At 38.3% G+C, this 26,162-nt stretch overlaps 1 protein-coding gene across 1 annotated transcript in view; it reads left to right on the forward strand.

Moving 5' to 3' along the window:
- Positions 1-26,162, forward strand: part of LOC143233166 (KICSTOR complex protein SZT2-like) — a 211,072-nt gene that overhangs the window by 9,614 nt on the left and 175,296 nt on the right. Inside the window, exon 4 of the mRNA XM_076469126.1 lies at positions 15,035-15,217. Within this exon, the coding sequence (XP_076325241.1) occupies positions 15,035-15,217 (183 nt within the window). The remainder of the gene's footprint in view (positions 1-15,034; positions 15,218-26,162) is intronic.

A 26,162-nucleotide genomic window follows, 5' to 3' on the forward strand; every position in this document is an offset into this window, starting at 1 on the left:
AAGGAAGTGCATACTTTAAATTACACAAGTGTGAACATTGTTAGCAGTTGTATTTTGTAACAACAATGTATTCTAGGCATTTGGTGTATTTCATTGAAGCAATGCAGTTACTTAAGGTATTCTGCACTCTCCCATAATGGTCTGCTCCAGTGCACAGGAGCTGCTACACATACACATAATGCTTTGCTGTTGTTTTCAATACAAATTGAAGAATGAACATTTCAGAAATCAAAATATTGAACTTTTCATGTGAGAAACATTTAACATGTGATTGATATTAAAACGTTTTAAAATGATTATTGTTATCAAGAAACAAAAAAAAAAAAAATTACCTCTTACATCACCTGACAAACCTTTAAACATTTAGAACATTCTTTAAATTTCAGCCACTGAGGCATTCGTAGCTCCCAGACTGGGGACATTTAATGTGGTTCTTTATCTCTTCACCTTACCTCTGTTTGTGGCAAAGAGGTACCTGGCTCAGATGTGGTGCAGTGCCACTCTTGAAATCTTCTAATCTGTTCCTTTTCTTTTTTTATAGCTGATTTTTTGCATGTTTCTATGCTTCTGTTCCATCCTCCCTCCCCTCGGTGTGGATCCCTGTACGTGGTGAGGGGACCTCCCAGGGAAGGTTCTGTTCTTTCTGGTTACCTTCTCTGGGATCTAAACATCCACCCACGTGTTTGCCATGCGTGGTGACCCGTGAAGGGGAGGAGAGGATCCTGGTGGTTGAGGGGTCCAACCCTAACACACCACTTTGTCCTTGAATTCCTGTAGACGGGCAGCTTTTGGGTGGCCCCCTTTTGGGTCATTCGGCTGGTCCACTTGGGCTAGAGCCAACCAAGTACCAGTGTTGGAAGTTCTCAATGGGTGTTGTGGACATTGTATCTGATGCTGGTATGTGGGTATAGTGCTCACGAAACCTTGGCCTTGCATCCTCTTTTAGGGCTCCTTGGTAGGTGGGGTTATTGGGTACTGAAATTTTCCTTTTCTCCAATGGATCCTCCTATGAAAAATTTAAATAACATAGTGAAAAACAGTCCACAGGTAAACGACCATGCCTTGAAGATTCTGAGCAGCAATCCTCACCATCTGTAACACGCGTACCTCATTTTCTTATTACATTCTCTTTCAGAAAAACCTTTTGTCCCCCTTTTTATTCAGAAGGGACTGGAGGGACATGCTGGCTCTCCAAAGTTGGTAAAGAAGCTTTGATCTGGAGATATATTGGTTGAAACATCTACATCCCAACACAGTGAACTCCTCTTGAATTCAAAGGCAAGTGGGGATGTACCTATTGAGGTTACCCCTCATGCTACCTTGAATTCATCATGAGGAGTTATTGTTGAGAGGGATTTGAAGAACGTCCCTGAGTCAGAGATTCTTGCTGGTTTCTCCACTCAAGGAGTTTCTGCAGTGAGATGCATCTCCACTTGCAAAGATGGAGTTACACTGCTGACAGATATCCTCGTTTTGACATTTACATCACCATGTGCACCTGTTGCCATCAAAGCAGTTTATCTAAGTTGCAGGGTTAGGCTGTACATTCCAAACCCTCTCCGATGTTTCTAATGTTAGAGGTTTGGCCACTCAAAGACGTCATGTCGTGGTTCCCTGACATGTGCTCGTTGTGGTGGCAAGGACCATGATGCCTATGAATGTGACATGGACCCACATTGTGTCAACTGCAATGGTTCTCACCCTTTTTACTTTTGTTCTTGCCCAAAATGGTTGGAGGAAAAAGAGGTGCAGTGTGTGAAAACTACTTGTTATAACGTTAGTTATCCTGAGGCTCGGAAATTGCTGTCTGCTACTACATCTCGGACATATGCTGCTGCATTTTGTTCCACAACTCCAGTGGGAGTGCAGACAGATCTCTCTCTGCCTCCAAGAGAATCGTTTTCAAAACAAATGAAAAGCCTTTTAACCTCCATAGTTAAAAAGGTTGATGAATCAACTTCTACACCCATCTCTGTTCCTCTCATACATTCCAACGGACCCCAAGATCCACATCCTTTGGTTTCAAATACAGGCATTTCTTCAGATACATCTTTTTCTCCCACCCCAAGATGCAGAACAATAATTCCATTGTGCCATCAGTCACTGGAATCCTCTTCCAACAACAAAGACCTGCCCAATTGACCCAGGGCAGGATATAATGGAGGTTGATAGACCTCCTCCGAATAAGGATAGTAAGGAAAAAAGACAAAGTCATAAACATAAGGGCTCTCCAGCCACTTCACCTACCTGTCTTTAAAAATGGCCACTTGATACAATGGAACTGTCGAGATTTATGTTCTAATCTGGATGACATCAAAACACTGATTACTTCCTACCATCCTGTATGTCTATCCTTACAGGAAACATTTCTGAAACCTGCTGATACAGTCACCTTTCGGCAGTTTTCTCTGTACAGAAATGACAGGCTGTGTGACAGATGAGTGCATGGAGGGTTGGCACTGTTGGTTGATCAGCATATGCCCAACCTGTCTTTGTCACTCAACACACCCTTGGAGGCCGTAGTTATCCATGTTTCCTTGGGTCATACCATCACTGTTTGTTCTCTCTACCCGTCCCCTGGAGAGACATATGATCAATCAGACCTTGATGCTCTCGTTGTACAGTTGCTGTCTCCATTTCTAATCCTGGGGGACTTTAATGAGCATCATCCCCTCTGGGAAAGTGCTGTTATTGATAGGAGGGATCGCTTTGAAGAGCTTATGCTCTCTGATCACAACCTTTCTCTTTTCAGTACTGGTTCTTCCACGTATTTTCACACACCTAGTCAGTCATTTCCTGCTATTGATCTCTAGGTTTGCTCCCCTTGATTATTCTCCCATTTTTCATGGTGGGTTGACAATAATCCACTAGGCAGTGATAATTTTCCTATACTTTTGAGACTGGCCGTGGTCGATGCCACTCTACCTGCATGCCCCAGTGGGAGCTGGATCAGGCAGACTGGTCCACTGTCACAATTTTCACAGAACTTGATCCTGCCGTCATAAGCCAGCCATCAATAGACGACTGTGTGGCAGCGGTAACTGACTGTATTATACAAGCAGCTGCTCAATGTATTCCTAAAACCTCGACACGTTTTCCACTATATCTTCGTCTGTGGTGGATTCCTGCCTGCCACATGGCACGGAAGGCTCAAAAACGGGCCTGGAATTCATTCCATAGTTATCCTACACTTTCAAACTGCATTGCTTTCCAGCAGGCATATGCACATGGTAGGTGGATAAGACATCAAAGCCAGAAGGAATCTTGGGTTACGTTCACAACCAGCATATTTTCTACCACCAGTTCCAAGGTCATATGGGACAAGGTTCGAAAGGTCAGTGGGCACTACAATTCTGTCCCCTTCGCGATCCTACTCTCTGATGGCCAAGAGATAGCTGATGTCCAGAGCATCACTAATACTCTAGGTGAAAGCTTTTGCTGGGTATCTAGCACTTCTGCTTGTTCCTCCACCTTCTTGGCCATTAAGACTCGGGCAGAGAGTTCATCTCTTTTCTTCTGAATTGACTGTCTCTTTGACTATAATCGTCCCTATACACTGGTAGAATTGTCAATGGCCCTTCATCGGTCTAGCAGTACATCTGTTGGACCAGATGATGTACACTATGACATACTGTGCCATCTATCTCCTGCTTCTCTTGATATTCTTCTAATTGTTTTTACTGGATCTGGCAGGAGAATGGTTTTACTAATACCTGGCATCAGGCACTCTAAGCCTGGGAAAGATCCCAAGATTCCTTCAAACTACTGTCCAATTGCTTTGACGAGCAGTCTCTGTGAGACCTTAGAGAGGATGGTTAATGCTTGTCTTGTTTGGTTCCTCGAATCAAACAACCTCCTCTCGCCCACCCAGTGTGGGTTTAGGCAACTTTACTCCACCATGGTCCATCTAGTTTGACTTGAAACGTCAATCAGAGAAGCAGTTCTCAAATGACAACATCTTGCACCAATATTCTTTGACATTAAGAAGGCTTATGACACAACATGGAGGTATGGCATTTTACGAGACCTCCATATATACCCATTTACCCATGTTTATTAAACATTTTTTAACGGACAGGAGATTCCAATTTCATGTGGGTTTGACACTTTCCTGTTCTTTTCTACAGGAACTTGGGGTCCCTCAGGGCTGTGTTTTGTGAGTCACACTTTTCAGTATAAATATTAATGCCATCACTGAACAACTCCCTCTCACTGTTGCAAACGGGCTTTATGTCGATGACTTTGACATCTCGTGTCAGTCGTCGAGCATGAGATATATTGAGAGGCAACTACAAACTGCCCTCGATCGTGCACTGAAGTAGACCATGGAGAACGGCTTTAATTTTTCTCTCTCTCTAAAACCGTTTGCATGCACATTTTCTGCCAACGGGGTATTCACCCTTTTCCTGAACTCCGTATTGGTGAAGTTTTGCTGCCAGTGGTCCTTGAGACTAAGTTCTTTGGGCATATCTTTGACCGTAGGATGACATTTATACCACACTTAAAGCAGCTATGGGTCAAATGTGCAAGAGCACTGACATCCTCCGTGTCTTCTCTACCACCAGTTGGCGAGTGGATCGATGTTCTATGTTAAAGATATATTGTGCTCTTATTCGATCGAAACTCAACTATGGATAAATGGTCTATGGCTCTGCCAGACCCTCGGCTTTAAAGATGCTGGACCCATTCATCATCAAGGAATTCGACTCTGCACTGGACCTTTCTGCACCTCCCCATTTCAAAGCTTATAAGTAGAATCTCATGAACCTTCTCTGCACCTTTGTCGTTTGCAACTGTCTTTACTATATTCTTCAAAACTTCGTTCCTTACCAAAGCATCCCACCTGGGGATGTGTTTCCCTTCCTCAGTGGGCCATACTTTTTCAGAACAGAGAATTTGCCATTGCTCCTTTTGGCCTTTGCATCCAGGCGAAATTGGATGAATTGGGTCTGTCCTTGGATAACATTGCAGAATCCCACCAGGACTTATGTGACCTTTCTTTAAATCATCTGAGAAAAGCAGATACTCCCTATTGGAAATACTCTCTGCTATTTGGTGAACATCTTTCGAACAATCTTTCCATTCCGATTTATACGGATGGTTCCAAGTCAGGTGACTCTGTGGGCTCTGCCATGGTTTGTTGTGATTCGGTGGTTGTATGCAGAATCCCCTCTACAGCTTTTGTGTTCACTGCTGAACTGTACCCCATTTCTCTTGCCCTGGATTATATTGAAGCTAAGCAGTACTCCAACTGCACTATTTATACTGATTTGCTTAGTTCTCTACTGGCTCTGGAATCTCTTCACGTTGGCTCACCCCCTGTTCTTGCTGATATTCAAAACCGACTGGCCCATTTCTCATTAACATCTACTTCTATCCAGTTTTTCTGGATACCAGGCCACGTTGGTATTTGTGGGAATGAGCTTGCAGAAATGGCAGCTAAATCTATCTGCTCTGGCGTTATCACCTTGCTTTCATAAGGATTGGAAGGAGGAAGTTGTTCTGACTAGACTGTGCATTGGTCACAGTTTTTTAACTCATCGTTTTTTTTTATCTGGAACTGATGCACCAATGTGTAGTTTGTGTAACACTCGGATCATTATAAGCCATATATTTCTGATAGGTTCTTCTCTCCCCTCACTCTTCCCACTGTTATTCCCCACACATTTCTGGTATTTGAATCTTCTATCAAACTTTGAAATGATAGTTTGGTAATGGTGCATAAAGGGAGTAACATGCTCCACATGATAGTGTTCTCTTATTGGTGGAGAGGCAACACATGATGATTTGCATGAGAGAAGTTGAATCTTTGGATTCAAAACAGAGGGATGATGATGGTTTATGGTGTGCATTTTAAAAAGTTTGCAATGAGAGGGCAGCAAAGAATGAGAAAATTTAATCTTCTGAGTGGAGAAAAGTAGCTATTGGAAATGCATTTTCATTTAGGAAAATAACTTTCCTTCATACACTGTGTGTAAAATTAACAGGTATGCCTCAAGTCAATTGGTTAACAAGGAAAATCTGTCTAAATGTAACTTCATAAGGACAGAATGACTCCTCTGTATATGCTGAATTATAATATAAAATATAAAACTATCATGCTTATTTACAGTTTACATAAAATAAATGAGAAGAATAAATACATTCCTATGAAAAAATGCCATGAAACTATTAATTGATTATTTAAAATATTCACAAATACTGAACCTAATCAAATCAGAAACATGAACGTAGTAATATTTCATAAATGTAAACCTGTGAATATTTGTGTATGGCTTTGCTGGAAGATTTCCTTTGTACTGTATATGTATTTTCCAAAGATTATAATGAAAACTGTATGGTAACTTTAAAAGATTTAATATATATTTGTTAAATACCAAGGATGTATAAACCAATAAGTTTCCTTTTGGATTAAAGTGAGAGAGAAGTTCCTAATGGAAACTTTAGAAATCTATCATTATTCAATTAATAGTATGCAGTCTTTTAATTGTGTTTGTATACAAACTAATCAACTTGGTTTTATTTTTAATGATTAACTATTGTTTTTTAATAAACATCATTACAGTGCTTACTTGATATTTATGGAAATAGCAAAATTTTGATTTTTAGGCTGTTAGACATTATCATAGTTTGATCATTACTTGTGTGGGAGTCACTTTTGAAAATAGGGGGTTATATTTCAAGTTCATGATGCTTACCTGTTGGAAAATATCTACACATGCCAAAACATATCAATGTATGGTGGTTTTAAGAAAGGTAGGTGTAGATTTCTGTGAATGGACAAAATTTAAACACCTGGCACAGTACTGTTTAAATAAAAATGAGTCTTAAAAATGAAAAGGAATGTCAAAGTTTGCATTATACATGATGATATGAAGGCAAAACTAGGATTAAATAGACTTTAATGTTTTGCATTTTGTTTATACACAAAGTTTTATCATGTTAAACTTGAAATGCACATGCATGAAAAAGAACCTAGTCATGCATCAGCCAAAACCAGATCGTTAAATTGTGTTCTTTTATGAACAATTTAGATATTACTAAAACAGAAAAACAGCCTTGAATAACACTCTTTTGAAATGATATTTATCACCTATAAAATATGATTCCAGACTTAACATGAGAGTTTAATTTTAATAATGTCTTGAAGCATTGTTTAATACGTGGACAATTTAAGAGCAGTCATGAAATTTTGCCCCTCTGTTCCTATAGTCTAGAAATAAGACACTGGAGACAGGTTTATGTAGTAATAAGTAAAGACTGAAACTTTAAAAACATTAACTAACTTGAATGTATAGTGTATTGATGTGTTTTAATAAACTTCACTTTATCATGTACATGTGTGGGTATTTTTACAAATGTAGTTGAATATATGTTTTAGTGTTTGGTATTCTAGATCTTTGGGTTACAACCTACTGATGGGTCACAAGAAGTGTAGAAGTAGGTTTCAGAACAAGATGCAGTAAATCATAGATATTCTATTATAAAATCTCTTGTAGAATATCATTAAAGATTATATTCAAATAAACAAAATAAAACTACTTAACACAAGAACACTATTAGACGTTATTGAAATATATAAAAACAGTAATTTCTCAGTAGAACATAAGTTCCGTAACGTCGAATGGCCACTTTAACTGGTCATGAGGTGAGGATATATGAGAACCCTTGTTGTAGAATAAATGTAACTTGACATGAAAGATTTAGTATAAGGAATAGACATTCAGATATTGTACTTAATGCAGAAATGTTTTCTCACTGATGCTACTAAATTCATTTGGAGACCAGTAAGTATTGAGCATTATTTAATTTGTTTATTTAGTGTGAAAAAAGTGCCTCAATTCCTACTTTCAGACCCTTCTGAAAAGGAATGTTAGTTTACATGACTTTTATTCTGGTTTTGAGATTCTTATTGGTTACATATTTTGCCTTTTTTCTTTTTTTTCCAGACTCAGTGGAATAGATTTATTACCTTTTAATGAGAGTTAATTCTTTGATAAGGTGATAATTGTTGGATATTAAGACAATATTAAAGAGGATATTAAATTGTTAATGAATACCTTAATTTCAGAAGGTATATTTTATGTGGATGGGGAAAGTTTATTTGAATAACAATCAAAGGTTTAGAAAACTCTGCTGCCATGTATCAAATGTTTGGAGGTGATGAATGTTTTGAAAATCCATTGATAATAGCATTTAATTCAGATATTGAGGACATATGAGTCGGGGAAGACATTTTAGTGAGTACATAGTTAAACTATAAATATATTTAACCCATAACAAAATACCTTATTTCAATGGTTAATTACTCGGAATCAGAACAACCAGGTATCAAATTAACTTGAATATGTTACTAACACCTATATGTATTAATCACTAGTTTTCTCACCTCTATCCATTAGTAGAGGTATACATTCTACTTTTTCACACACCTTGAGTATCATGTGAAAGGCTGCTTGGAATATTTCTACCCGAGTGTGTTACAACATTATTTTTGTCAATAAGTTGCTTTCATACTATTAACTTTTGTCAGCAGCTAATACCCATTTAACAGAGGCCTAATCTACTGTAAAAATCATCATTCACAATAATGATAAAACCTATAGTGAATTTTTCAAGTAATTATTATGAAATTATTGCATGCGTAAGCCAGTCTGATTTACAATCTCGGACAGCCCAAAAGTCAATTCAGGTACTTCCAAATGCTGTTGTTAAAACACTGTTTATGGAAATATGCTATGTGACAGTATGATTTCATTAAATGAACATTTCAAATGCAATTTGAGGGTCCTAAATGCTGCCATTACAAAGTTGGATGGGCCATATAGTATTTTCTCTAATTTTAAGGGATATACCGGTAAAATAAATAATATAAAATTACAGTTGACATATTTTTGTTCTGTGTTTAGTTGAACAAATAGGTAAATATTATATTAACAATCTGATAGAAGCTTTAGTTGTTTAAAAAATAATCTTGGTGTATTTTCAACATGTTAAAACAACGAAAACAAAAGTCTAGTACACAAAATGTACTGGCAGAAAATTTCTTAACAATTGAGAGATTAACTGTAAATGTGTATGTGGATCTTAAAAAGGAGACAACCTGATAGATCTTCAAATGAAGAGAAGTGCCAATAATATTTGTGACTACTGTTTTGTACTTGGAGCTCTTAGAATCAACATGAGGCCTTCAGAAACACAATTGACAGACTTTCACATAACAGACTCAAAGCAAACACCGTGAGGGGAATATTTACTATCACAATGAGAGATTTGCTAACCGTAGGACATTATAGATGAGAAGCCATTGGATGAACACAGGACTCTTCTGAAAGATGCATGGCAGGAGACTTGCATAGATGTTTTGGGCAAGAAAGACAACATAATGAATGACTGTCAACTAAAACATGGACTTTGTTAAAGTAAAGAAAACAGTCTAAGCAATAAATTAACTGTTCTGGAAATATTGTGAAAAAAGAGCTTCAAATAAGATGCAAGTTTTTAAATAAAGATGTAAAAATAAAGAAGTTCCCAAAAAGACAAAAGAAAAAAAAAAAAAGACGTGATATTGCAGTGAAAGCAGAAGTTGCAGACACAAGGGATCTGAGTACCCCCAGAAAACCATCAGACTTGTTTCAGGTAAGAATAGGACTCAGTCAAAACCTATTTAAAAAACAAAATAAACCAGGAAATATAATCATAAAGGTTAAGATGAGCTGAGTACTTGTAAATACCTAGGACAGTGCAGTAGCTTGTTTCCTAATGGGCAGCACATAGAAACAAAAATTGATAGGCTGATCATGAAAACAGTAAAGACAAAACTTGTTGTGCACAGAGAAAATAGAAGTAATGAAGATCCAAAGTAAGCAGAAAGAGGCCATCACATTAAATTAGAGTAACCTGAAAAAGTTGCTTGTCCGAGTAGTATTTCATCCATCAGCTGAGACAAATTAAGATGTAAACACTGAATGGAGAAGGCTGGCCATGCCTTCATCACCTTAAAATAAGTTTGGAATTTAAAGGTTTTATATGTAGAAAGAAAAACGCATCAAGGTTTATAATAGCAACATTAAGTCATTCATGTTGCATGGCTTTGGAACATGTAGAGTAAATGCCACTGCATTCAACAGACTCCAGGCTTTCATCATCAGATGTTTAAGAAACATCTTGTGAACTAAGTGGCCATTAAATTTCAGTAATAATGATTTAAAACAGAGAACCAACTAAGATCTAATGATCATTCATACTGCCAAAAGAAAATGAGACTGGATTGTACATGCCCTTAGGAAATCATTGGATGTCACAGGAAAAGTCTTGAGTGGAATTTGTTGAACAAAAGAAAAGTGGGCCATCTGAAAAGAAGGCAGCCCAAAAATATGTTTGATTTTAAACTGTTGTTGAAACTATATGCATTGTTTAGAGTTTCAAAGTGTAAATCTTTTGTAGGCTCTTAACTTGAAAATGTGTAGTGTTAACTAGAGGGAGTTTTGTGTAAGAAATAGGGTGAAAGCTATAAAAACAAGAGGATTGGATTGATTATTGAGTTAAGTGGGTTAGTTAATTTGTCTGTTACTTAGTCCATTTATCTAGTTTTGTTAACTTGAATTTATTTTAAAATTTAGTACAAGAGATATGGATAAGTTTGCAAGTAAGTTAGCACGATTTATGAAATTGGGGAATATGTCTTTGAAATTTGTAGAACTTGTAGTAGAAGTAAAATGCTTTCCTTTTCATTAAGTGGACTTGATAATGTATTGTTCTTCACCAAATATGGGGCATATTGTTTTTTTGCTTACAACCAAACAACTTTATCAAATATTTTAAAAAGAATCAACTCAAGGACACAAGTACTTTCTTTACTATTTAAGCTAAGCATGAAATGCAGAGCTGATAAATATTTTTTGAAAATCTTTATTCAACATTGAGTTTAGAACAAAGATATAGATATAAAGTAACACAGTTAATTATTCATATTTATGATGTGTAAATTTGTTATTTTAGCTTAGATTGTAATTTAAATGTGTGAGATGAGTTTTTTTTGTTTTACATTTCTACAAAAGTTCAAAGCTTTTGTCTCTGGCATGCAACATACACTGGTCATCCTTACCTACCAAAAATAACTAATATTTTGTACAAAAAGAAACCAGGTAATCATCTCCTAACTAATTCATTGTGTCAGAAACGCATTTCAATAATATACATGGATGCTCGAAGTGGATTCCTGTATGTGATGAGGGGACCTTCCAGAGAATGTTCTGTAATTTCAGTTTACCTTGTCTGGGGTCTGAACATTCACCCATATGTTTGGCATGCATTACAACCTATGAGAGAGAATCCTGGTGGTTGAGGAGTTCAACCCTAACACTCAACTTTAGCCTTGAATTCCTGTAGACTGGCAGCCTTGGAATGGCCCCAGTCAGCTAGTTCACTTGGGTTGGAGTCAACCAAGTGCCAATATTGGATGTTTTCAACAGGTGTTGTGAACATTACATCTGTTGCTGGTGTTTGGGTACAGTGCTCACAAAACTCTGGCGTAACTGGAGTATGGTCAGTGGGCACTGAAATGTTTTGTTTTTATTTTATTATGGATATATCCCCCATTCATAAACAAATAAAAATGAAAGAAGAGAAGAAAAATGATTATTAGAAAATAACTATGTGAACAATTTTGTTATATAGTCATCAAAGTCAGACTCAATTTCTTATTCTGCATTCATTGTCTGTGAAATCATTATAGCAGATGTCTCCCTTTTTCATTCAAAAGGATTTAAAGGGAGTTAGTGGTTCCCCAAGTTGTTAGGGAAGCTGCGCTTAGGAGACATCTTGGTCAAACATCTTCACCAAAACATGCCAGCTTCTTCCTTGGTTTGAAGAGCATTAAGAATATACTCATTAAGGTTGTTTCCCATGCTACACTGAGTCCCTCAAGAGGAGCTATTGTTGAGGGATTTGAAGAACATTCCTGAGTCAGGTCCTTGCTGATTTTTCAAGCCAAGATGTTTCTGTGGCATGCATAATCTTCACTCACAAAAACTGAATTATGATGCCTACCAATGTTCTGATTTTGACATTTATTTTGCCATGCCCACCTGCCATAGTTAGGGCAGGTTATCTAAACTGTGAGGTATAGCCATACATTCTCAACCCTTTCAGATGCTTCTAGTGTCAGCAGTTCAGTTACTTGAAGACATGATGTTTGGATCTTTAACATGTATTCATTGTGGTGGCAAAGACCACAATGCTTATGAATGTGAACTGGAAATAGTGTTAACTGTAGTGATTCACACCCATCTCACTATAGTTCTTGCCTTAAGTGAGCAGAGGAAAAAAGTGCAATGCTTGAAGACTGTGAACAATATCTTGTACCCAAAGGATTGGAAGTTATTGTTTTCCAATCCTTCTTGGACATAAGCTGATGCACTCTGTTCCACTGCCACAGTGGGAGTGTGGACATATCTCTATGTGCCTCAAGCAGTCATTTGCAAAACATCTGAAGAGTCTTTTTGTCCTCCATGGTTAAAAGAGTTGAGTCAACGTTTGGTCCCACTTATGTCCCTGCTACTCCTTCTAGGTTCAGGCATTTCCTCAGGTCCATCTTGTTCTTCGGGGACAGAAGTGTAAAATTATTATTTACTGATGAACTCAGTCGCTGGAATCTTTATCCACAGGCAGAAACCTGCCTACTTGATCCAGAGCAGGATCCATGTAGGTTGATAGACCTCTGTCCAATAAAGAAAAAATGTGGTTGAAAACGGAAGGGTGCCCTACCCCATTCACTTCCACAGTGGAACTGTCAAGTTTGTTTAAATATAGATGACATTAAGGATTTGATTTATTCTTATCCTATATGTCTTCCCTTACAGGAAATGTTTCTGAAACCTGCTGTTTCAGTCACCCTTTGGCAGTTTTCTTTGTACAAAAATGAGAGGTTATGTGATGGGCAAGTGCATGGAGGGGTGGCAATGCTGGTCGATTAGCATGTGCCTGTCCTGTCATTACCACTCGATACTCCTTTGGAAGCCATAATTGTGTGTTCCCATGGGTTGTATCATCAGTATTTGTTCCCTCTGCCTGTGATCAGTCAGACCTTGATGTTCTCATTGAACAAATACCATTAAGGGATACTGATGGACATAATCCTCTATGAAGTGGTGCTGATATTGGTTGGAGGGGTTGTTTCATAGAGCATATGCTTTCAGATCACAACCTCTCTCTCTTCAAGACTACTTTCTATACTTATTTTTGTGTACCTAGTCAGTCTTTTACTGCTCTTGATTTCTCTATCTTCTCCCCCCTTTAATTTTCTTGGAGGAAAACTCATAGGGCAGTGATAACGTTCCTAATATTTTGAGAGAGACTGTCTTTGGTCAGTACCACCTGACCCCCATGCTTTGATGGAAGTGGGACTAGGCCAACTGGCCCTTTTTTCTTTGCTCTCTTGGAACTTGATCCTGCCATCGTGTATAATCTATTGATAGAGGAGTGAACTGTCCAGGCAGCTGCTCAGTATTCCTAAAATCTCGACACATTTTCCATGGCATACTGAATTGGACCACAGCAAACTGTTTTATCCTTTCTCTCTAAAACTATGTATGCACATTTGCTACCAACAGGGTATTCACCCCAATCTTGAGTTCAGTTTTGGTGAAGTTGTGGTTCCTGAGGTAAAGTTATTGGGGCTTATATTTGACCATAAGTTTTCTTTCATTCCACACATCAAGTAGCATCATGTCAAATGTACAAGGGCATTAAACATCCTCCATGTCTTCTCTTTCATCTCTCGGGAGCAGATTGATATTCTGTGCTCAAAATCTATCGAGGCCTCATTTAATTGAAACTGGACTATGGATATTTGGTTTATGGCTCTGCCAGAATCTCACTATCTGAGGCTTAGGCTCTGCACAGGGGCTTTCTGTACTTATCCAGTCCAGAGTTTGTGCACTGAGTCTCGTGAAACCCCTCTACACTCTGTGCGCTCTGCCATTTGTTACGATTTGGTGGTTGCACACAAGATCCTCTCTACAGTTTGTTCACTGCTGAATTGTATGTCATTTCTCTTGCCCTGGCTCATGTAGAAGCTATGGAGTACACAAAATGTACTATTTATACAGACTTGTTTAGCTTTCTGCTATCTTTAGAATCACTTCACTTTATTTATCACCCTATTCTTGTTGATATTGAAAACTGATTGGCTTATTTCTCTATCAGCTACTTCTATCCAGTTTTTTTAGATACCAGACCATGTTGGTATTTGCAGGAGTGATCTTGTTGACACCTCAGCAAAGTCTGTCTGCTTTGGTGCTATTACTACCGTGCCTATTCTATACATGAACTACAGCCCTGTATTCAAAGCTCTGCTCTGATCCAGTTGGTAGTTGACTTGGAGCGAGCAATGTAATAAGCTTTTCCAGATAAGACCTATTTGATTTTGGCCATCATGTTTCTGTAAGGATCAGAAGGAGGAAGTTGTTGTAACTAGGCTATGCATTTGTCAGTTTTTTAATCCGTTGTTTTCTTCATCTGGGACTGATGCACCAATGTGTAGTCTGTGTTGACACTCAAGTCACAATAGCCCATATTTTACTGTCATGTTATAATTATGACCATGAGCGACAGCACAATTGTAGATGTTTTTTAACATGGGTTTACTCTAGATGTTGGATAGTGCAATTGGCGATGGTGACACTGTCCATCTTGCAAATGTTTTTCATTTTATAAGGACCAGTGGCCTTTTTAATTCTATATGACATTGGGTTACTGTCTTTGTTTTAACTTGATTTCACTTTACACTTTATAATACTTTAACTGTTATTTTATTTTTTACCAGTTGCTTGGTGCAGATAGCCTGGTTGCTTTGCACCATAAATTGCCAAACAATGACTATGTGTACTTATAAGGAAAGACAATTTATTATACCATGACTGACATTTGTACAGATATTTAATATATGCTTATTTGCTCATGATCAGGTTCTTTGTTCATATATTTTTAAAGGTATCATTGTTTGAGTAATTGTTATTATTGTACTTATTAGGCTGAGTTCACAGAAGAAATTGGGGTAGTTTCTGTCCTCCCAAAGACATGTCCTGAAGGTTGGAACCCTAAAGAAAGTCACAAATACCAGTATCGCGTAACACCTTTCACGAAAATGATGTTTTTTGCACATCAGTATCGTATTGTGTTTTGCTTGGATTTGAGTTCATCAGTTGGTACAGTGGTAAGGATGTTTTTAAATATGCATTGATATTTTTTGATAACTATGGAAATAGTCAGTGAAAATTGTGATATTTCATTATATCTATGAGCTGTTTTATTGGTATGTAGTGAAACTGTGATATTTACCCTATCTGAAAAATACTGATAAAATGCAGTGAAATTTCCTTCTTTAAGCACAAATATGGATCATACACGTATGTATTTTCAGTGTTTAAAACTTTTTGTTTCTGTATATCAGGAAAAGTAATGTTTTAACAGATTACTGTTAATATGATTGTGGAAATGAGGTATAGCTTGAAGAAATTAAAATTATAAGAACTTGTCAATAAATATAAAGCCTGTTTTTCTGTTACCAGTGGTCTAATTTTTTAATTAATAAACTTGACAAAATTAGTTAAATTATAAAGTAACAACTTCCCTTTTTGTCCTCTAATTGTAGTTTTTAGAAGCTTGATAAAAATGCAATTTAAATTACATCATACAACCATTTTAAAGTAAATAGTAGCAAACAAAAAGTAGCAAATTGAAAATAAATTAAAAGTGGTTGAGTGGGCGGAATTAAATATTGTTTGGAGCTCTCTTGTGGAATATTTTATTACTTTTACAGCTGGAAAACGTGAGAAATCAAAAATGAGGCTGAATATTTTGGGTTTAGTTAAAACTGTAATTTCTATAAGTTTTATCAAAAGTATTTTTATTTTGAAATTGTCAGAACAGCTGAATGTCTTTGTAAACTTATTTGGATGTAAAATTTAAATTGCTGCATTAAATATAGGTAAATCAGCAGCACTAAATTTCTGTAAAATATCTTTGGTGTTATGTTCACTTGTAAGCAAAGTGTTTGGCAAATGCTGTTGTACGTTTAGGGTTTCAATCAATATTGAATGAGTTCTGTTTAGACCTGGGACATCGTGTCTTATCATGAGGGCCAAATCAAGTTAAATTTCAGATTTTTTTTTTTTGTAAATATTAGCAGAACATTCAATTATTTGTACTATATTGTATTACTCAATGAAGTTTGAGGAGAATTTTAATTAAAAAATTGTAAAATAAGTTTGAGACTACAAAAACAAATGCCCTGTGAGAAGAGCATTTTTTCATATTAATTTTTTTCTTGCACTTTAGTGTTGGTTCTGCCATCTACAATTTGGCATCTGAAGCTTTTTTTTCTAGTCCATTTTCCTAATAAAACAGTGTCTGGGTGTGTTAAACCTGAGTTATAAAATTTAGTTACTGAAATTGATACCTTCGATTACAATTATTACGTTTTCCAATCTTTGTATTTCACAAAGTAAAGCACATGATGAAATGTTTTCTGGATTTTATAGCATGAACATGGGTGTTTGTTATTATAATAACTGCCATTATATGTAGAGGTTGTATTGAATAGTGGTCAAAAGTAATTTTTTTATATGTCTTTAAAATATTTGCTTCTGTGAAAAACACCATAGGATGTGACTTTTTTGTTTTTGTGATAGTAGCTTCAATCATGCTGATTCATTTATCTTCTTGAATTAATCATTTATGTTGAAATAATAACTCAACAGATATATTTTTAGAAAGGAAATTGATCTACGAATATTAGGGTTAAGTTCTGTCAAGTGGTGAGTGTACACTCTTTTTGTGAATTAGGTTCAACACTTTTGACTGAAAGAATTTGCAGTTGTTATATTCTTTTAAATTTAAATTAGCAGTTGTAGGATGAATAATTTAGGGTAATTTTATATTTAGTTTATAATAAAAATTTGATTCTGTATTTAGAATTATTACCTTGTGTGATTTTTACATACTACCAGTATCACATAAGAACTTTTTTTCCTATCTTTATTTTATCGTAAGACCTACACTTCTGTTGTTGCTTTACATTTAAAACAGTTTAATTCGTATATTAAAAACTTATTCTGATTATATTTTGAAGGGTTTGAAACTTAGTGTATAAATGACAACAATAAAACAGCTATTAACTTCTGCATCTGCTAAGATGTCCTTGCTGGAAGTCTTTTATGGAACTTCCACTCTTACACACATTAATATATATTGTGCCATCGTATCATTATTAGAAAATAAATACCGAGTAATACAGCAACACATCTTTTATGTGCAGCAAACCTGGAAACACTAATATAGTAACAAAGGTTTTGTTTCCTTCCTCAGAACTGCTTTTAGATGGGTATTCTTAAGAATTGTCAGGTTTTTGTTATTTGGAATGTTTTGTTACAATTTGTGATATAATTTTTTTTCTTTTTTTTTTGGTTATGAAGAATATGCCAAATTTTGAATGTCTTTCATATATTTGATTTAAATATGTATTGGCTCTCAATTTTTTTTTTTAAATCGGTGAGTCTCACAAAATTTATTTTGTACCTCCTCCTGGATTTATTTTCTCTTCCTTTCCTGGTCCTGTTGTTACTATTGAGTGTTCTTCCTTCTCTGAGGGCTAGGCATAACTGGTTTTGGAGGTAACTTGTTTCTGAAGTTGCCCCTCATCTTCAGTTTGGGAGCTAATCTCTCTCAACTTCTGTATCTGTAATGCAGTTACTGGGGTTACTCAGATGCTTCCTGAAGGTTTTTCCCTGCTCTTTCATCTCGCTTGCTCACACACTAGGGTTTAAATCTCGTTTTTGTGTTCTGATGAAGATAGGAGGTTTGTAACATGTTGTAGACCTGTCTCATTTGAACCTGCTTTGATAGTCTTTCAGTTAAGATGAATTGTATTCTCAGTTTGAGGGAGGTACTCTGTGTAGAAAAGTATCTAAGACATAAATCCTAGTCATCCACATTTCGGCATTCTTTTTTATCCTTTCCTTCAAATCATTCTGTTTATCAATAACAGTTAAACATTGTTTGCTCTTTGTGGCACTTGCATGTTGTGATCTTTCTCCTTTGGGAGTTAGATTTTTTTGGGGTGGCTGGTTTGAATTTCTAGCTCTGTCTTGACTTGCATGGAATTTTTCATTCACTTGGATCTTTTTCAGTTCATATGTTGTATGTACGTGGTCTTTTACTTTAAGGTTTTGAGATGGGAACTTTCTGATACCAAGGCTCTTATGCTTCTTTCTCTCTTTCACAAAAAGGTTTTCTCTCTCTTTGGGAATTCTTTTGTTCCTCCTTGATATATCTATTTACATTCTCTTTAATGGATTCTGGTTAATTAGTGCAAATATATCCAGAAATTTACTGTTTTTCTTGTGTTTTTCCCTCCATCCCTTAATCACTCGCACAATTCTGGACATCCGTCTTTCCACCTCACCTTGACCTGGCATGGTCAGGTGGCTAAGGCACTCAACTTGTTATCTGAGGGTTGCAAGTTTGAATCCCTGTCACACCAAACATGCTTGTCTTTTCAGCCATGAAGGCATTATAATGTTATGGTCAATCCCACTATTCATTGGTAGTGGGTAGTGATGACAAGCTGCCTTTCCTCTAGTCTTACACTGCTAAATTAGGGACAGCTAGTGCATATAGCCCTTCAGTAGCTTTGTGCGAAATTCTACACAAACAAATCAAACCTACCTCACCTAGATTTGCATCTTTTTGGAGTCCCCAATGGCTCAACAATAAGTCGGAATGTTTATAATGCTCAAATTGTAGGATATCATACTTGTGGATGGTACAGCTAAGGTAGCAAACTGTGTAGCTTTACACAACCAATCCTAGGAATGAAACTTTTCAACTAATTCTTTATTCATGTAAGGTGTGGTTTTGGCTTTCTGATCCATTTCTAGAGCTTTATCTCCAGTGGATTGTTTTTTCTGTACCAATGCTCTCAATATTATGGTTGTTCAACCAGCTTGCCACCATCTTCTGACTTGTTTCTCTGGCTTTTTTTTATCATGATCCATTCATATACCCCTGCTATACCTTCCATCCATTGGTAGGGAAGCACTTGCTCTCATACTCTGTTTTCCATGTTATATGCTTTTTTCTTTCAAACCCACAGTCATTAAGTTCACTTGTTTGACTAATGTCTTTGTGTTGATTATCTTTCCCTTTCTGGATTATTCTCAGAGTGGTCTGTCTATACTTTGGTGTTTTTGTTGAATTTGCTGTCTTTTTGGTGCCCTATCATTGCTGTTTAATTGACCTTTCTCATCACCTAACTTTTGATTTTGTAACTTCACTACAGCTCTGACAATGGATTTTCTGAGCATTGATTTGTTCCAATTTTGTATATACCTTACCTCCTCTTTATATTCCTATTTCTAAGTGGTTCAGGTTGGTTTTGTGCTTGACCTTCCATCTCCTTACTGTTTTCTTTTTTCTCACTTTTATAAATCTTTTTTTTAAGCCTTTTTCACCAGTTTCTCTACTTCTTCAATTTCTCATAGGTTCCATTCACTATGTTTAGATATCAGGACTCTCATATTCTCCATTTGAACTGCTGGCTGCCTGTTCCCCATACCATTTTTCGCTTATTTGTTTCCCTACTTGTGGAAACAATTGTGCTAACAATTTTGCTTCATATGCTTCCTACCCTTTATAACAGGAAGCAGATTGATATTAATCTGTCATAGCTCATTCCTCCTTAAAATCTGAGTTGCTTGCAAGGTATTGGATGCTTTCACTCATCATTTATTACCTTTATAGCTCCCCTCGGTGTGGATTCCTGTACGTGGTGAGGGGACCTCCCAGGGAAGGTTCTGTTCTATCTGGTCACCTTCTCTGGGATCTAAACATCCACCCACGTGTTTGCCGTGCGTGGCGACCCGTGAAGGGGAGGAGAGGATCCTGGTGGTTGAGGGGTCCAACTCTAACACACCACTTTGGCCTCGAATTCCTGTAGACGGGCAGCCTTTTCGTGGCCCCCCTTGGGTCAATCTGCTGGTCCATTTGGGCTAGAATCAACCAAGTACCAGTGTTGGAAGTTCTCAACAGGTGTTGTGGACATTGTGCCTGATGCTGGTGTTTGGGTATCGTGCTCACGAAACCCTGGCGTTGCTGCATTATCCTTGCGTGACTTTGTAGTGCATCCCCTTGTAGGGCTCCATGGTGGGTGGGGTCAGTGGGTACCGAAATTTTTCCTTTTTCCTATGGATCCTCTAAAAAATTTAAATAAAATTGTAAAAAAACAGTCAATGGGTAGCGACCACGTCTTGAATACTCAGAACAGCAATCTTCAACATCAGTAACACACGCACCTCATTTTCTTATATTACATTCTCTTTCGAAAAACCTTTATGGCAAATGTCCCCTTTTTTATTCAAAAGGGACTAGAGGGACTTGCTGGCTCTCCAAAATCAGTAAAGAAACTTCGATCTGGTGACATATTGGTTGAAACATCCACATCCCAACACAGTGAACTCCTCTTGAATTCAAAGGCAATTGGGGATATACCTATTGAGGTTACACCCCATGCTACCTTGAATTCATCATGAGGAGTTATTGTTGAAAGGGATTTGAAGAACGTTCCCAGTCAGAGATTCTCACTGGTCTCTCCACTCAAGGAGTTTCTGCAGTGAGGCATCTCCACTGCAAAGATGGAATTACACTGCCAACAAATACCCTCGTTTTAACATTTACTTCACCACGTGCACCTGCCACCATCAAGGCAGGTTATCTCATTTGCAGGGTTCGGCCATACATACCAAACCCTCTTCGATGTTTCCAATGTCAGAGATTTGGCCACTCAAAGACATCCTGTCGTGGTCCCCTGACATGTGCTCGTTGTGGAGGCAAGGACCACGATGCCTATGACTGTGACATGAACCCACATTGCGTAAACTGCAATGGTTCTCACCCCTCTTACTTTCATTCTTGCCCAAAATGGTTGGAGGAAAAAGAGGTGCAGCTTTTGAAAACGACACATAACATTAGTTATCCTGAGGCTCGGAAATTGCTGTCCACAACTCCATTTCGGACATATGCTGCTGCACTTCATTCCACAACTACAGTGGGAGTGCAGACAGATCTCTCTGTGCCTCAAAGAGAATCGTTTTCAAAACAAATGAAAAGCCTTTTGACCTCCGAGGTTAAAAAGGTTGATGAATCAACTTCCACACTTATCTCTGTTCCTCCCATACCTTCCAACAAACCTCAAGATCCACGTCCTTCAGTTTCAAATACAGGCATTTCTTCTGATACATCTTTTTCTCCCACCACAAGAGACAAAACAGTTATTCGTTCGCGTCCTCAGTCACTGGATTCCCCTTCCAATAACAAAAACCTGCCCACCCGACACAGAGCAGGATCCATGGAGGTTGATAGACCTCCTCCGACTAAAGACAGTAAAGAAAAAAAGACGTGGTCGTAAACCGAAGCGTTCTCCAGCCACTTCACCTACCCGTTCTTAAAATGGCCACCTTGATACAATGGAACTGTCGAGGTTTACGTTCTAATCTGGATGATATCAAAACGCTGATTGCTTCCTACCATCCTGTTTGTCTTTCTTTACAAGAAACATTTCTCAAAACTGCTGATACTGTCTCCATTCGGCAGTTTTCTTTGTAGAGAAATGACAGGTTGTGTGATGGTCGAGTACATGGAGGGGTGGCACTGTTGGTTGATCAACACGTGCCCACCCTGTCTTTGTCACTCAACACACCCTTGGAGGCTGTAGCCATCCGTGTTTCCTTGGGTCATACCATCACTGTTTGTTCTCTGTACCTGTTCCCTGGAAAGACATATGATCAATCAGATCCTGATGCTCTCATTGAACAATTGCCATCTCCATTTCTAATCCTGGGGGACTTTAATGGACATCATCCCCTCTGGGGAAGTGCTATTATTGATGGGAGGGGCCAATCTGTAGAGCGGATGCTCTCTGATCACAATCTTTCTCTTTTCAATACTGGTTCTTCCACTTATTTTCATGCACCTAGTCAGTCCTTTACCGCTATTGATCTCTCAGTTTGCTCCCCTTCATTATTCTCCCATTTTTCATGGAGGGTTGACAATAATCCACTAGGCAGTGATCATTTTCCGATCCTTTTGAGAGAGACTGGCGTGGTCGATGCCACCCTACCCACGTGCCCCGGTGGAAGCTGGATCAGGCAGACTGGTCCACTTTCACTGCTCTCGCAGAACTTGATCCTGCCATCGTAAATTAGCCATCAATAGACGACTGTGTAGCAGCGGTAACTGACTGTATTACACATGCAGCTGCTCAGTGTATTCCTAAAACCTCGACACGTTTTCCACGATATCCTCGTCCGTGGTGGAATCCTGCTTGCCACTTAGCACGGAAGGCTCTAAAGCGGGCCTGGGATAGTTTTTGTAGATATTCCACACTTTCAAACTGGGTTGCTTTCCAACGGGCCGTGCACATGCTAGGTGGGTAAGACGTCACAGCCAGAAGGAATCTTGGATTAAGTTCACAACCAGTATATCTTCTACCACCAGTTCCAAGATCATGTGGGACAGGATTCGAAAGGTTAATGGACACTACAATTCTATCCCCCTCTCAATCTTACTCTCTGATGGTCAGGAGGTGACTGATGTTCGGAACATCGCTAACACTCTAGGTGAAAGCTTTTGCTGGGTATCTAGCACTTTTGCTTGTTCCTCCACCTTCCTGCCCATCAAGACTCGGGCAGAGCGATCACCTCTTCCCTTTCGAACTGACTGTTTTTTTGACTATAATTGTCCCTTTACCCTGGTGGAACTAAAAATGGCCCTTCATCGGTCTGCCAGTATGTCTGTTGGACCTGATGATATTCATTATGACATGCTGCACCATCTATCTCCTGCTTCTCTTGATGTCCTTCTGATTGTTTTCAACCGGATCTGGCAGGAGAATGTTTTTCCTGATGCCTGGCGCCAGGCTATTATTTTACCTTTCTCTAAGCCAGGGAAAGATCCCAAGATTCCCTCAAACTACCATCCAATTGCTTTGACGAGCTGTCTCTGTAAGACATTAGAAAGGATGGTTAATGCTCATCTTGTTTGGTTCCTTGAATCAAACAACCTCCTCTCGCCCACCCAGTGTGGGTTCTGTCGACAGCACTCCACCACAGACCACCTAATTCATCTTGAAACATCTATCAGAGAAGCCTTTTTCAACCGCCAACATCTTTGTATCAGTATTCTTTGACATAGAGAAGGCTTACGACACAACATGGAGGTATGGCGTTTTGCAAGACTTCCATACATATGGGTTACGTGGCCATCTACCCATGTTTATTAAAAAATTTTTAATGGACAGGAGATTCCAAGTTCGTGTGGGTTCGAAACTTTCCCGTTCTTTTGTACAGGAAGTTGGAGTCCCTCAGGGCTGTGTATTGAGTGTTACACTCTTCAGTATAAAGATAAATGCCATCACTGAACAACTCCCTCTCACTGTTGCGAATGGGCTGTATGTCGACGACTTTCACATCTCATGTCAGTCATCAAACATGAGATATATTGAGCGGCAACTACAAACCGCCCTCAATTGTGTACGGAAGTGGACTCTGGTGAACGGCTTTAATTTCTCTCTCTCAAAACTGTATGCATGCACTTTTGCCGTCGACGGGGTATTCACCCTGATCCTGAACTTCATATCGGTGAAGTTTTGCTGCCAGTGGTCCTGGAGACCAAGTTCTTGGGGCTTATCTTTGATTGTAAACTGACCTTTATACCACACTTAAAGCAGCTTCGGGTCAAATGCACAAGAGCACTGAACATCCTCCGTGTTCTCTCTTCTACCAGTTGGGGGCAGATCGCTGTTCAATGTTAAAGGTATATCGTGCTCTTATTAGATCGAAACTCGATTATGGATCAATGGTCTATGGCTCTGCCAGACCCTCGCCTTAAAGATGCTGGACCCGTTCATCACCAAGGACTTCGACTCTGCACTGGGGCTTTCCGTACCTCTCCAGTTCAAAGTATATACATTGAATCAAATGAACCTTCTCTACACCTTTGCCGTTTGCAACTATCTTTACAATATACTTCGAAACTTCATTCCTTACCAAAGCATCCCACCTGGAAATGTGTTTTCCTTCCTCGGTGGGCAGTACTTTTTCAGAACAGACGATCTGTCATTGCTCCGTTTGGCCTTCGCATCCGGGAGCAATTGGATGAATTGGGTCTGTCCTTGGATAACATTGCAGATTCCACAGGTCGGCCCATCCCACCATGGCTTATTACAGCCCCCAAATGTGACCTTTCTTTCAGTCACCTAAAAAAGGCAGATACTCCAGATTGGAAGTACTGTCTTTTATTCAATGAATATCTTTCAAACAATCATTCAGTTCCCATTTATACAGATGGTTCCAAATCAGGTAATTCAGTGGGCTCTGCTATGGTTTGCTATGGGTCAGTAGTTGCGCGCAGAATCCCTTCTACAGCTTCTGTGTTCACTGCTGAACTGTATGCCATATCTCTTGCCCTGGATCATATTGCAGCTGAGCAGTACTCCAACTGCACTATTTATACTGATTCGCTTAGTTCTATACTTGCTTTGGAATCTCTACACGTTAGCTCACATCCTATTCTCGCTGATATTCGAAACCGACTGGCCCATTTCTCATTAGCAGCTACTTCAATCCAGTTTTTCTGGATACCAGACCATGTTGGTATTCGCGGAACGAGCTTGCAGACATGGCAGCTAAATATGTCTGCTTCAGCACCATCACTCCTATGCCTATTCCGTACATGGACTATGGTGTTGTCTTCAAGGCTCGGCTCCGTGCCAGCTGGCAGTCCACTTGGAATGAGCAACGTGACAACAAACTTTTCAAATCAAACCCAAAATTGGACTTTGGCCATCTAGCTTCCGTAAAGTTCGGAAGGAGGAAGTTGTTCTCACTAGGCTACGCATTGGTCACAGTTTTTTAACTCATCATTTTCTTTTATCTGGAACTGATGCACCAATGTGTAGTTTGTGTAACACTCAAATCACTATCAGCCACGTTTTACTTTCTTGCCATCGTTACAATTCTCAACGACGGCAATATTTTAAACATATTTTTCCCAGGGTCAATCTGTAACATTGGACAGAGTTATTGGTGATGGTGACTCTGTCCACCTTGATAATGTTTTTAATTTTTTAATGGCCATTAACCTTTTTAATCTCATTTAAGTGTTGCATATTTATTCATTACACCTTTTTAATTGTGGTTCCCTTTTAAGAGTCTCAATCTCTCTAGTTCAATTGGAAAATGGCCATAACATTAAATAACTCAACACCAGGACTGGAAAGACCAACTTCAGGTGACTAACGCTGCTGTTTGAACTACTCGTTAGTCGTCCTGGCGAGTTGTTATTATACTTTTGCTGCATATCGTTTCACACTTTTACTACTTAACTTTTTAGTACTGGCCATATTGACTCATAACCCGGAACCAGGACTGGAAAGACCAACTTCAGGTGACTGACGGTGGTTTTTATACTTACTTGTTAGTCTTCCTGGCGGGTTATGAACATTACCATTCTGCTACAGGTAGTTCTTTACAACTTTGTTGACTGGATGTCAACATTGGTTTTTACGCCATTTTCTGTTTTAATTGCCGTTTTGCTTTTATCTTCAATTACTTTTACAAATTTTACTCCATTTACTGGACTTTTATCTTTTTACTGGACATTTGGCTACTCATTATTACGATTTTATGGAGTGTCTTTTAAAACTTTTATTCTTTTACATTTTGATAATAGCTGCTATGACACATAACCCGGAACCAGGACTGGAAAGGCCAACTTCAGGTGATTGACGGTGGTTCTTGAACTTACCTGTTAATCTTCCTGGCGGGTTATGATCATTACCTTTTTGCTAGAGTAAATACTTTACAACTTCTTATACTCTGCCTTCTATCTTAACATTGTAGACTAGGTGTCAACATTGGTTTTATACTTTTTTGTTTTACATTCATTTCCATTTATGTCTATTACTACATTTATTTATTTATTTATTTTATTTTTTTTTTACATTTTTACCGAATGTCTGGCAGATAGCCTCGCTGCTTTGTGCCATAAAACACTAAATCAATCAATCAATCAACCTTTATAGTTGTTGTAACCTTGAACATCTC

Source organism: Tachypleus tridentatus, chromosome 1 (genome assembly GCF_004210375.1).
Source record: "Tachypleus tridentatus isolate NWPU-2018 chromosome 1, ASM421037v1, whole genome shotgun sequence".
NCBI lineage: Eukaryota > Metazoa > Arthropoda > Merostomata > Xiphosura > Limulidae > Tachypleus > Tachypleus tridentatus.